Raw genomic sequence first — 12960 nt, 5'->3', positions numbered from 1 at the left:
ATGCTCCAGTCCCCTAATCATCTTTGTAGCCCTCCAACTCTCCAGCCTGTCCAGGTCCCTCTGACTGGCAGCACAGCCCCCTGGTGTGTCAGCCACTCCTCCCAGTTTAGTATCCTCAGCAAACTTGCTGAGGGTGCGCTCTGTCCCTTCATCCAGGTCGTTGAGGAATACATTGAACAAGACTGGACCCAGGACTGACCCCTGGGGGACACCGCTAGCTACAGGCCTCCAACTAGACTGCGCCACTGACCATGACCCTCTGAGCTCTGCCATCCAGCCAGTTCTCAATCCACCTCACCGTCCACTCATCCAACTCACACTTCCTGACTTTATCTATGAGGATAAAGGGTGGAAGGGACCTCTGGAGTCCCTTCCAGGGACAGCGTCAAAAGCCTTGCTGAAGTCCAGGCAGACAACATCCACTGCTCTGCCCTCATCTGCCCAGCCAGTCATTCCCTCCTAGAAGGCTATCAGATTGGTCAAGCGTGATTCCCCTTTGATGAATCCATGCTGACTACTCTTGATCATCGTCTCGTCCTCCATATGCTTAGTGAGGACCTCCAGGAGGAGCTGTTCCACCACCTTTCCCGGGATGGAGGTCAGGCTGACAGGTCTGCAGTTTCCTGGCTCCTCCTCCTTGCCCTTTTTGAAGACTGGCGTGACACTGGCTTTCTTCCAGTCCTCAGGCACCTCTCCTGTGCTCCGGGACCTTTCCAAGATGATGAGGCTTGGCGATAACATCCGCCAGCTCCCTCAGCACTCGTGGGTGCATCCCATCAGGGCCCATGGATTTGTGGATGTCAAGTTTGGACAAATGATCTCTAACCCGATCCTCCTCAACCAAGGGAAAGTCCTCCTTTCTCCAGCCTTCCTCTCTTGTCTCCAGGGTCTGGCATTCCTGAGGGCTGGCCTTAGCAGTAAAGGCTGATGCAAAGAAGGCATTCAGTAACTCTGCCTTCTCTCTATCCTTTGTCACCAGGGCACCCGCCCCATTCAGCAGGGCGCCCAATTTTTCCCTAGCTTTCCTTTTGCTATTGATGCATTTGGAGAAGCCTTTCTTGTTGTCCTTGACAACAAGTGTCCTAACGCTGAGCTCCTTCCTCGCCTTGCCTCTCGTTCCTCTGACGAGCCACCGCAACATTCCCTGCCTGTCACCTCGGGCCCGGCGGGGGAACGATCCCGAATGTTTGGGAGGGTTGTGCTTTGAGACCCAGGGCCTGAACATCTTCCTGTGAGACGTGCCACTTGTGGGAGTGGTTTTCCTTGTCCCGAGCTGGCTGACCCTTGTGAGAGGAGCCTGCCGCTTGAATGCCTGCCCCTTAGTGCCGCGCGGAGAGCGAATCGTGCAGGACTTGAGGAACATGCGGGGAAGGTGGAGGAGCTGGTTCTTCCTATGCCAGAGGCAAAGGGTTGCTGGGTCACCTGCAAACATCCTAAAATCTCACCGCTTGCCTTTCCTGTCCTATGCCCTTCCCTCACCAGGTTTCTCATGGCGGTGTGAGCTTCCCCAGGGACACTGCAGGTGGCGGGGCTGCACCTTGACATGGCATTCATACTGGAGCCTCCTAGGGACTTCATTCCTTTCCCTCTCTTGGAAGCTGGCAACAGGGGTGAAAAGAGTTTTCAGAGTCGGCCACTGTTTTACCGTGCTCCTCTGGAAAGGTCGGAGTCAACTTGGGCTCACTTTAAAAAGAGCGCATAGGATCCGGGCCTTTGAGTTCATTTGTCGTTCAGGACAGCCTGAGCTGGGAAACTACACTGATGCCGGGACCGAGGGCATCCCTTGATGCAGTGCCACTCTCCGACAGCTCCTCTCCCACATCCAACCCTGCCACAAGCGCTGTGCGCTACACCCAGACGGAAAGGACCAAAACTGCCAAGGACTCACACCACTTTTATTATTCTATTCGGAATATTCATCCGAAGTACAATATCCCTGTTGGTAGTGAAAACACACACACTTGGAGTGATGAGCCTGGGGTGAGTCCAGGGAAACGCGGCCAGCCGAGCAAGAGCCATAACCACCATCTGAGCTGCTCTGGCATCTCGGCTGAAGCGAACCATTTGCATTCCTGCCCTTAGATAACTGGGCAAGCTGTGCTGCAAAGTTCACCGCAAGCGGACTCCAGCTGTTGTTGAGATTTTCATTTTTTATGGCCAGCTCCTCCTTTGTCCTTTCTCTCCCTGATTTTCCTCTGCCTTCCTCTGGTCGTGGCTCTTCGGGGTTGGAGGCAGCCGCAGTATTAGCTAGTGCCCGTTTTCTGCAACAAGGAGAAGGCCTTTCAGGAAAGTGCCTTTCAGGAAAGAGTACTCACTGCTAGGAAGGAAGAGCCCAGGTAAAAATATCTTGCAGCAGACATCTCAACAGAGTGCTCTCAACAGCTAACCAGGCACTCCACGATACTATCACTACACCTGCTTCACTGCTAAAAGATAGAAAGGAGCAACAACGTTGGAAAGGAATAACTCACTGTTTTCTCCTCCTCAGCAGGACAGTAACTACACAGGTCAACACCACCCCAAACAATACGGAACTCGAGACCACGGCCGTGAGGACCACGTGGTGCTTTTCTAGGTCTTTATGATGTGCGGCCTTTGCCTCTTTCTCACCACCAAAACCTGGAGGAAAGGAGACAATTCCATACGTCACTGGCTTCTGCACTCCTGGACAATCTCACTATGGGTTTGGGATTCCCAGGAAATCTTACATTCCATGGTGGTACCGTCGCTGATTGTGGGGTCTTGGCACCGGCGGACCACAACGTTCTTTTACGCTTCTCATGGACAAAAGAGCCCCCTGGCCAGGGAAAGCCTGAACCATCACTACCCCTAACTGTGCCTCTAGGCTTCAGTGGGGGGATGTGTGCTGGGGACCCTGGCTTCACCAGGAGGGCAACAAAAGATGGAAAAGCTACTAAAACAAGTCCAAGGGAAATGAAGATAAGCACGGCCTTCAGGGATATCTGGAATCACACACAGAGGAGAAAAGGTTACAATACCTGTGGCGGTACACGGGTTTGGAAAGGAACTCTGCTGCGTGGAAAGGGATGTTGTCCTGCCTGGATCTAGACAGGTCTAGATTCGCACAGCAGCAGAGGGGCCTGCCTGACCTTTGGCTACGGACACAGGAAACAAAGAGTCACGACTCACCTGTGGCATTCCCCAGAGACTCAAAACTGGCATCAGGCTGGGAAGCTGCATAGCCACCATCTACGGCCACATCTGGAACCAAACACAGACGGGAACAGCTCCCGTTATGTATACTTCACTATCCTTCTCCAGCTGTGAGTGCTCGTGCATGGCAGGGAACACAGAATTACACTAAGGCACTGGTCTCGCCCTTCTGCTCGTGAGCATCTTGCAAACGCTTCCTGGGTGCGTGCACGGGCACCACGCGGGTGCACATGTAAGCATGAATGGAGCTGCCGGGGGAAAGGACACGCTGGAGTTCACACAAGCTCTAAACTCAACCCAGCAAGCCTGCTGCCTTTGTGCAAGGCACTGGAAGAAGCACAAGGTTAGAGCAGCAGACAAACACCGCTTTGCCACGCACAGCACCCAGCGCAGATCTCTGAAGCCCTCCCCAAGGCCACTCCGTTCTTCTGCAGGTATGAGCCTCGGCCAAGGACTTCAGCTGCATGGCCCATGAATAAAATACTGCTCGTTCCAGGAAGTGAATACATCTTGACTACTTACCACTGGCATGCCCCTGAGGCTCAAAAACGGGATGCAGCTGAGGAGCTGCAAGGCCACTGCCTGCAGGAACGCCTGGAATCACACACAGACACGTTTTCATTACGTGCTGCCACATGCTTCCACAGAAGGGAATTGCAGGGAATGGAAGGGGAACGGGGGGCACCCACGTAGCTCGAGAGTCTCCCAGCGGTGGGCAGGCTGGGGGAACTTGTTGGCTGGCACCTGGCAGCTCTCCACATCCTCCCTCCAGGCACTATCCAACAGCCCCCCCCAAGCACCCCCAGCACAAACACACACTCCCTCCGTGCCCGCTTCCAGGGGGGTCTCTAACATACACCAAGGAAGCCAGAGCTTGACAAACAGGCAACCCTCAGCACCACACCACAAAAGGGATCGTTTACGCTCCTCCTGCACAGGAGCCCACCGCCCAGTGGAAGCCTGAACCAGCGCTCCCCCTAGGTGTTCTTCTGCCCTTCAGTCGCGGGATGTGTGCTGTGTACCTTGCCTTCATCAGGAGGGCCCTACAAACTGAGGAAAGCCATGCTTATTCTTTCAAAGGAGCATCTGCTGACTACTCACCTCCAGGATGTCCCTGACGCTCAAATCGGGAGTCCAGATCAAAAGAGAAACCTCCATCACCTACCGCCACATCTGGAACCAAACACAGACGGGAACAGCTCCCGTTATGTATACTTCCGTATCCTTCTTCAGATGTGAGCGCTCGTGAATGACGGGGAACATAGAATTACACTAAGGCACTGGTCCAGCCCTTCTGCTTGTGAGCATCTTGCAAACGCTTCCTGGGTGCGTGCACTTGCACCATTTGGGGTTATTACCTAAGTACGAGTTGACTACGTACCTCCGGGAAGACCCTGAGGCTCAAAAACACGATCCAGATGAGAAGCTGGATAACCATCAGCTTCGGCCACTTCTGGAACCAAACACAGATGGCAACAGCTTTTGGTATATATTTGCACAGCCTTCTGGTCTGAATGGTCGTGTGGGATGGAAACTCAACTCTCTCAAGGCACTGGTCTTGCCCTTCTGCTTGTGAGCATCCTGCAAACGTGTACTGGGTGCGTGCACAAGAACCACGTGGGTGTAGATCTAAGCATGCGTGGGCGTTCCCGGGGGAAAGGACACCTTGGAGTTCCCACAATCTTTTGCCTGGCACCTCAAAGCTCTCAAAGTAAAGAAATGCTCACAACTTACCCCGGGCATCCCCCTGCGGCTCAAAAGCCCTTAGATGACCTCCAGGCAAAGTAGTAGGAACAATTTCCCATCAACAAAATATTCTAAAGTAAGTTCTTCTTCTTTCAGGTAAGAAAAACTTGACTACGTACCCCTGGGACGACCCCGAGGCTCAACAACGGCATCCAGCTGAGAAGCTGGATAAGCTCTCTGCAGGGAAGCAGCTGTAATCAAAAACACATGAGAAACGTCCCTATTAGCGGGCAACGTAGATTTTCAAGTCAACGGCAGCACGTGGAAAGGGACAAAGGGACGCCCAGATAGGTCTACATATCTAAAGCTGGCGAGGTACCTGGCTGACCCTTTGTATGTGACGTGGAAGCTCTCAAAGAAAGTAAATATTCATGACGTACCTGTGCGATCACCCTGAGGTTCAAAACTGGGATCCAGCTGAGAAGCTGGATAACCACCATCTACAGCCACATCTGGAAACAAACACAGACGGGAACAGCTCCCGTTATGTATACTTCAACAGCCTTCTTCAGACGTGAGTGCTTGTGAATGGCGAGGAACCTAGAATTACACTAAGGCACTGGTCTTGCCCTTCTGCTTGTGAGCATCTTGCAAACGTGTACTGGGTGCACGCGCAGGCACCATGTGGGTATAGCTGTAAGCATGAATGGAGCTGTCGGGGAAAAGGACCCACTGGAGTTCACACAAGCTCTAAACTCAACTCCAGCAAGCTCGCTGGCTTTGCAGCAGGCTTTGGAAGCAGCACAGGGGCTTTGCCAGCCAAAGCACCCTGGGGAAGATCTCTGGACGCCTCCTGAGTCCCACTCTGCTCTTCTGTGTGTCTCAGGATCAGCCAAGGACTTATTCAGTTACACTCCACACCAGGAAAGTTTTGACATGTAATAGCTTCTTCTGTGAAGGGCATAAATCTGGACCACTTTCCCCGGGGATCCTCCCGAGCCTCGAGAACAGGATACGGCCGAGAAAATCGATAACCATTGCCTACAGGCAGGGCAGAAAGCCCACACATAGGTGGCACGCTTTCCTTACAAGCTTAGCTACCAACTTCTTCACAAAGCAATGGTAGTCAGTGGCGGGTGGGGGGGGGCATGTCGTGACATGGGACATATATGGAGGTCAATAGGCTCAAAGCTGCGGAGGGGCAGAGATGACCTTTTGCCTGGCACCTGGCAGCTCTCAAAGTAAAGAAGCGCTCACAACTTACCCCTGGCGTCGCCCCGCGGCTCAAAAGCCCTTAGAGGACCTGAAGAGGACATAGTAGGTACCATTTCACGTCAACAAAATATTACAAAGGAAGTTCTTCTTCTTTCACGTCAGTAAGAGTTGACTACGTACCCCTGGGAAGACCCCGAGGCTCAACAATGCGATCCAGATGAGAAGCTGGATAACCATCAGCTTCGGCCACTTCTGGAACCAAACACAGATGGCAACAGCTTTTGGTTTATATTTGCACAGCCTTCTGGTCTGAATGGTCGTGTGGGATGGGAACGTGTAATTACACCCTAGCACCTGTCCCTCCCTGCCATTCATTCACTTCATGCACATGTTGAGCTGCTGGGGGAAAGGACGCCCTGGCGCTCACCAAACCTGTAAACTCCACCCCATCCTGCCCCCTGGCTTTGCAGCAGGCACTGCAAGCAGCACAGGCTCGGTGGAACTGGCCAACAGCGCTTTGCGAGCCAAAACACCCAGCCCAGATCTCTCAAAGCCTTTCGGAGTTCCACTCTGCTCCTTTGTGTGCCTGAGCATTGGCCAACGACGCGCTCGGTTAAATGTCCCAGGAATAACATCTTGCAAAAACCTGCTCGTTCCACGATGTGAATGCTTCTTGACTACTTACCACTGGCATCCCACACAGGTCCAAAACCAGGATCCAGCTGAGGAGCTGCAAGGCCACTGCCTGCAGGAACACCTGTAATCATTATGTATGTATGTATGTATGTATGTATGTAATCATTATACGCTTTCATTATGTGCTGCCACATGCTTCCGCAGAAGGGAACTGCAGGGAACGGAAGGGGAACGGGGGGGCACCCACGTGGCTCGAGAGTCCCCCAGCGGCAGGAGGGCTGGGGGAACTCGTTGGCTGGCACCTGGCAGCTCCCCAAATCCTCCCTCCAGGCGCTACCCAACAGCCCCCCAAAGGACCCCCGGGACAAAATAACAGGGGCATCCTCCCCTCCAGGGGCAAGGGGGATGCACCAAGGACGCCGGAGCTCTACGAACAGGGAACCCTCCGCTCCGGGGCACACGAAGGCTCGTTCCCGCTGCGCGGGCGCAAGAGCCCCCCGGCCAGGCAAAGGCAGAAGCAGCGCGAGAGAAGCAGTGCTCCTCGTCTTCCCGGGGACAGCCCGCGACCACTCACCGCCAGCCGCTCCCCGAGGCTCCAAGGCGGCGTGCGGCCAGGAAGCCGGATCGCCCTCGCCGCCAGGCAGCGCTGGGAGCCCACGCGGGCCAGAAGAGCGGCCGTCACGCAGCGCCAGGCGCGGCTGCAGGGCCGCTGCCGCTGGCCGCCCGCTCGCTGCCGGCTCTGCCGCCGGCTCTGCCGCCGGCTCTGCCGCCCCGGCCGCAGCCCGCAGGCGCCTCCCGCCCCCCGGCCCCCGCCGCCCCGCCGCCGCCTCCGCCGCCGCCCGCCCTACCTGCGCGCGGCGCTGCCCGCCGAGCAGCGCGGCTCTCCCGGGCGCGCAGGGCCGCCAGCAGGGCCACGAGCACCAGGAGGCGGCGCCCGGCCGCCGCCGCCGCCCGCGCTCGCACCATGCTGCCCGCCGCCACCAGCCGCCCCCGCCGGCGCCCTCGAGCCCACGCGCGCCGAGCGCCGCTGCCGGGCCCGCGCCGCGCCGCGCACACAGCCCCACAGCACAGCGCGCACCACAACACAACCCCAGCAACTCAGCACACCACCACGCAGACCAACACACCCGCCGCAACACAAACCAACACAACCCGACCCAGCGCAGCGCAGCGCGACGCACCGCGGGGCTCTCTGTGAGCTCACGGCCGCCCTCCGCGCGCCTCCGCGGGGGCCCAGGGGGCCGCGCCCCCCCGCCGCGCCCCGCGCTCCCTCCGCGGCGGCCCCCGCCGCCCCGCGCTCCCAGCCCGCCTCTCTGCCCGCCGCTCCCGCCTCTCCCTCTTTCTTTCCCTCTCTTTCAACACACCAAACACGCCTGCCTGCAGCGCTCACTTTATTAGCTGGCATGTATCCTTACGCAGAGTTACACACTCACACATCCCTTTTCCTTCTTGTTCTGGCAAAGACCTGCAGGAATTAGGCAAATATCCCGCACAGCTTCCCCTTACACATCCTGCTGCCTTCTGAGGTTGGACAAACCTGGTGCTTCAGAGCTGGGGGGGACCTGGGAGAAACAGTTCCCTCCCGGCTTCCTCAAGAGCTCGGGAAGTGACCCTCCGTTCTCTACACACTGCTCCTTCTTGGGGGACACGTGGGACGTCAGAAAAGGCGGCTAACTTACCTCTAGCCCAGCTTAGCACTAGTGCTTAAAGTAACGGTTGACCTTTGCATAAGATGCAGAACCCAAGGGACAGAGACCGCTGACTCGATAAAGAAGACTGGAAGAGACTGTAAGGAGTCTCATTACCCCCAAATGTCTTTGTCCGGAGTCCCTCCCCAGAGGCACCCAGCTCCAGCTGTTACTTTGCTGCACCGTCATTTAAAGAAAGAATTAATTCTGCTGCGAGACCTACGTGAGACTCTGCTCCTCGGGAAACCTAGCGCCGCACTGTTTCCCTAGCGTGGTATTGGTTTCAGGCTGGTAGAAACGGGAAGGTTTGAGCACTTGCTTTCAAGTGCCTGGGAACACACCCACGTTTCTTGCTTGCCAGTTGTTGCAGTTGGGGAGTGCTGCTTTGCACAGCTCCTTTCGAGTGGTGGTGTGCAGGAGGGCTGCCTCGCAGTCTGCCAAACCTATTCTCAGTCGAGGGTCTGGCAGCTCGGGCTCTCTGCAGCGCTCACGTTGCTCACCACAGTTCTTGCAAGAGAAGCTGCCCCGTCAGTGAGTTGCAGCAGAGCTTTCCTGCACCGCTACGGTGCTGCCAACTCCTGCTACCCTTGGACCGTGGCTCCTGCTGAACGCAAGGTCGGAATCGGCAACGTTGCCTCTGCTCCACAGGTCAGGAAGAAGAGCGCGCACGTGTTGGCAGAGAACAGCACCATGCTCTTTTTCATAAGCAAGGCAGCACCACGTTTGCCATCACCTCTCTCCTCGGGTCCACATTAGTGGTAGAGAGCTGCAGCTCTTCAGGAATTTCACATCCTCCTGAAGCCTGAATGCACTTCCAGAAATTGCGTTATCCTGGGGGAGGGGAGCACGTGCCAAGAGCAAAGCCAACAAGTGCGTAGGAAAGGCTTCTTTGTTTAGGCTACCGGGAGCCCTCCGTGCAGGACCTCCTCCAGCACGCAACCGAGAGCAGGACCTGCTTTTCTCTCCGGCTGGCCCATCCCTGGCACCCACGTTCCTCCTCTCAAGGCTGCCCCTTGTTCCGTGGCTGACCTGCAATATCAGGCTCCCTGCGAAGTCTGAGAAGTGCCAGTGACCAAGCTGTCAGGGCTGAGGCAGTTCTGCGTTGAAAAACAGCGAATCCCATGGCAAGGAGGTGGCTGTGGAAGAAAGGCTGGACATGCAGCCGCTGGCCCAGTACTTGTGTCTTCTAGGAGCTTGTTGCCTCCTCCTGTGCAGAGTCAAAGGCTGCACTCTGTACCTCTGCTCTGAGGTACTTTGCTCGCTCCTTTGCCTCTGGAGGTCGCTGGGAGACAGGCTCTTGTTGAGTCTGCTCCGATTGCCAGGGCTGGTCTGTGGGACTTCACCGAGTGACTAGGTTTCCTTGCTGTTTCTGGGAAATGGCATGTACTTTACTGTCATTTCCCTGTCCCAGGAAGCGCCTCTCTGGCTCCAGGTGTGCTGTTTGCATGGCTCGGGGCCTGCGTGGTCTCCCAAGTCTTGTGGGGCTGGCCTGGGAGGGCCGGGGCAGTGGTGCCGGGGCAGTTGCCCTGCAGCCCCCAGCGCGGGAGCCCTGGGACAGGCCGGAGAGTGTTGGCCAGGCAAGGGGGCTGCTCTGCTTGAAAGGCTGAGCTGGCTCTGCTGGAGACACTGAAGTGTGTATGGTAGCAGTTGAAAGGCATAATGAAGCTTCTGAGTTTTTGCAAAAAGCCAGACTACAGTGTAACTCTGTTGCTAACATGTAGGCATAAGTGCTTGTGCTTGCCTTTTCGTGTGTTCTCACTGCCTCTTGGCCAGGCTTATGTAGCACCTCGCATCCCCGTGTGAAACACATCGGACGTGTTCTCAGGTATCTCTTGGGTTTTTCTTTCTCATTCAGGCAATCGTCCAGCAGTTCTCGGTCTTGCTGGCAATATGTGCTTGTGACTTTACCTCCCCTCCGCAATTCCGTTTAGAAAAAGACAGCTCCAGAGGGAGCCTTTGGGCCTGTTGCCTGAGGGAGCTGTTATGTGATGCCATGTGTCCCTAGAGAATCCACCTGCCAGAAACACTGCACAGACGTCACCCCTGGCCGACAAGTTCGTCACAGCTCGTTCTGTGCCTGAGTTCGTTTGCATCTCTCCAGTTTACAGGACTAGGTACTGTGTAAATCAATCTTTTGCTCTCGCTCTAGCCTAACGGCACTGCTCCAAATGTACATCAGGCCCTAGCATAAGCCGTTTGTTGGGCCGAAAGCACGAGCAGAAGTCAAACGAACAGTTCCAGCTGAAGGTTTTGTTACCTTTGGGGCCAAAACAAATCCAGCAGTGCCCAGACAACCCGACTTCCAGGCTCTTCTCCTGGCGGTGCCCCTGAGCACAGCACACTCGCCAGGCCAAAGGGCTAGCCTCTTTCAGGGGCTAACGAGGCCTGGAGGTGCTGGCTGCGTGATCGCGCAGCCCCAGGTCACGGCTGAACGCATGCTTATTTTGGAGGCTTGGAGACTGCAGCTGCCGTTCCCTGAAGAGGCAGGGGCACGCTGCCGCTTTCCCATTAGCACCGAGCAGTGTGCTCTGGCCACATGGGCCCGTCTGCCTGGAGGCCCAAGGCAGTCCTTAAAGTGTGTAGGTGCTGCTGCGATTTGGGGGGATCGCAGCAGGAATTACACTAAAGATGTAAGGGGCTGGTGGTGGCTGAGGCCCTTCATCTAGGACATGCTCTGTGTTAGCTAAGGCTTATGCAGCTACTTGTGCTGATCCATACCTCCTCCTCCGGCTGAAATAACGCAAGGTGCCTCTGCAAGGCCCCAGAAGCGAAGAGGGAGTGCTGCGTGCTACTTGCTGTTTCGCTGGGGAGCCCAGGGCTGGGCGTGAGGCTTGCTTTTGCTCCTCAGTTCCTGGTGGGGCAATAGTGCAGCTTTGAAGTCCGAAAACCACGGGCACTGGCATGTGCGAGGCATTGCAAGTTGCCCTTCCCCTGGCCACGCTCTCTAGGTTGCCTGGAGGTGGGAGTTTGTGTGTTAGAGCCTCTGCTTGAGAAACGGTGGCACGCGGGGCGTTTCTCAGAGCAGCCCGCGAGGAGGTGGGCTTTTCCCTTGTCTCTCCAGGAGTCCGGGGCAGAAATAGGCCTTGGCTTATGTGATTGGGGAGGCCTGGGAATGTGTCACAGAATCACATAATGGCCAAGGGTGGAAGGGACCTCTGGAGATCATCTAGTCCAACTGCCCTGCCCGAGCAAGGTGGTCTAGAGCACATTGCACAGGATCACATCTAGGCGGGCTTCTGAATATCTCCAGCAAAGGAGACTCCACAACCTCTCTGGGCAACCTGTGCCAGTGCTCTGTCACTCTGGCCCAGCTGTCTCAGCCTTTCTTCATACGAGAGATGCTCCAGTCCCCTAATCATCTTTGTAGCCCTCCAACTCTCCAGCCTGTCCAGGTCCCTCTGACTGGCAGCACAGCCCCCTGGTGTGTCAGCCACTCCTCCCAGTTTAGTATCCTCAGCAAACTTGCTGAGGGTGCGCTCTGTCCCTTCATCCAGGTCGTTGAGGAATACATTGAACAAGACTGGACCCAGGACTGACCCCTGGGGGACACCGCTAGCTACAGGCCTCCAACTAGACTGCGCCACTGACCATGACCCTCTGAGCTCTGCCATCCAGCCAGTTCTCAATCCACCTCACCGTCCACTCATCCAACTCACACTTCCTGACTTTATCTATGAGGATAAAGGGTGGAAGGGACCTCTGGAGTCCCTTCCAGGGACAGCGTCAAAAGCCTTGCTGAAGTCCAGGCAGACAACATCCACTGCTCTGCCCTCATCTGCCCAGCCAGTCATTCCCTCCTAGAAGGCTATCAGATTGGTCAAGCGTGATTCCCCTTTGATGAATCCATGCTGACTACTCTTGATCATCGTCTCGTCCTCCATATGCTTAGTGAGGACCTCCAGGAGGAGCTGTTCCACCACCTTTCCCGGGATGGAGGTCAGGCTGACAGGTCTGCAGTTTCCTGGCTCCTCCTCCTTGCCCTTTTTGAAGACTGGCGTGACACTGGCTTTCTTCCAGTCCTCAGGCACCTCTCCTGTGCTCCGGGACCTTTCCAAGATGATGAGGCTTGGCGATAACATCCGCCAGCTCCCTCAGCACTCGTGGGTGCATCCCATCAGGGCCCATGGATTTGTGGATGTCAAGTTTGGACAAATGATCTCTAACCCGATCCTCCTCAACCAAGGGAAAGTCCTCCTTTCTCCAGCCTTCCTCTCTTGTCTCCAGGGTCTGGCATTCCTGAGGGCTGGCCTTAGCAGTAAAGGCTGATGCAAAGAAGGCATTCAGTAACTCTGCCTTCTCTCTATCCTTTGTCACCAGGGCACCCGCCCCATTCAGCAGGGCGCCCAATTTTTCCCTAGCTTTCCTTTTGCTATTGATGCATTTGGAGAAGCCTTTCTTGTTGTCCTTGACAACAAGTGTCCTAACGCTGAGCTCCTTCCTCGCCTTGCCTCTCGTTCCTCTGACGAGCCACCGCAACATTCCCTGCCTGTCACCTCGGGCCCGGCGGGGGAACGATCCCGAATGTTTGGGAGGGTTGTGCTTTGAGACCCAGGGCCTGAAC

General features: G+C 56.0%; 1 protein-coding gene across 1 annotated transcript; it reads right to left on the bottom strand.

The window, feature by feature from the left end:
- Positions 1–1893: 1893 nt before the first annotated feature.
- LOC138061839 (uncharacterized) lies at positions 1894–7677 on the bottom strand. Its single transcript, XM_068916524.1, has 9 exons — positions 7560–7677; positions 6125–6163; positions 5301–5372; positions 4556–4627; positions 4276–4347; positions 3697–3768; positions 3151–3222; positions 2472–2619; positions 1894–2261 (listed from the first exon to the last, which is right to left on the bottom strand). Exons 1-9 carry the CDS (start codon positions 7675–7677, stop codon positions 1904–1906), a joined length of 1023 nt encoding a protein of 340 aa, XP_068772625.1. The 3' UTR covers positions 1894–1903.
- Positions 7678–12960: the final 5283 nt, after the last annotated feature.

This window comes from Struthio camelus, chromosome 1 (assembly GCF_040807025.1).
Source record: "Struthio camelus isolate bStrCam1 chromosome 1, bStrCam1.hap1, whole genome shotgun sequence".
Lineage (NCBI taxonomy): Eukaryota > Metazoa > Chordata > Aves > Struthioniformes > Struthionidae > Struthio > Struthio camelus.
The sequence above is the reverse complement of the archived record's forward strand: the minus strand, read 5'-3'. Positions and strand labels throughout refer to the sequence as shown.

What these genes read in the sequence shown, in the direction of transcription:
- LOC138061839 (XM_068916524.1), bottom strand. Translation starts at nt 7,677, where the DNA reads ATGGTGCGAGCGCGGGCGGCGGCGGCGGCCGGGCGCCGCCTCCTGGTG. An exon ending in ACCTCAGGGTGATCGCACAG is followed by an intron (nt 4,628 to 5,300) that starts GTACGTCATGAA and finishes GTTTGGTTCCAG; the next exon opens with AAGTGGCCGAAGCTGATGGT. An exon ending in CTGCTGAGGAGGAGAAAACA is followed by an intron (nt 2,262 to 2,471) that starts GTGAGTTATTCC and finishes TCCTTGTTGCAG; the next exon opens with AAAACGGGCACTAGCTAATA.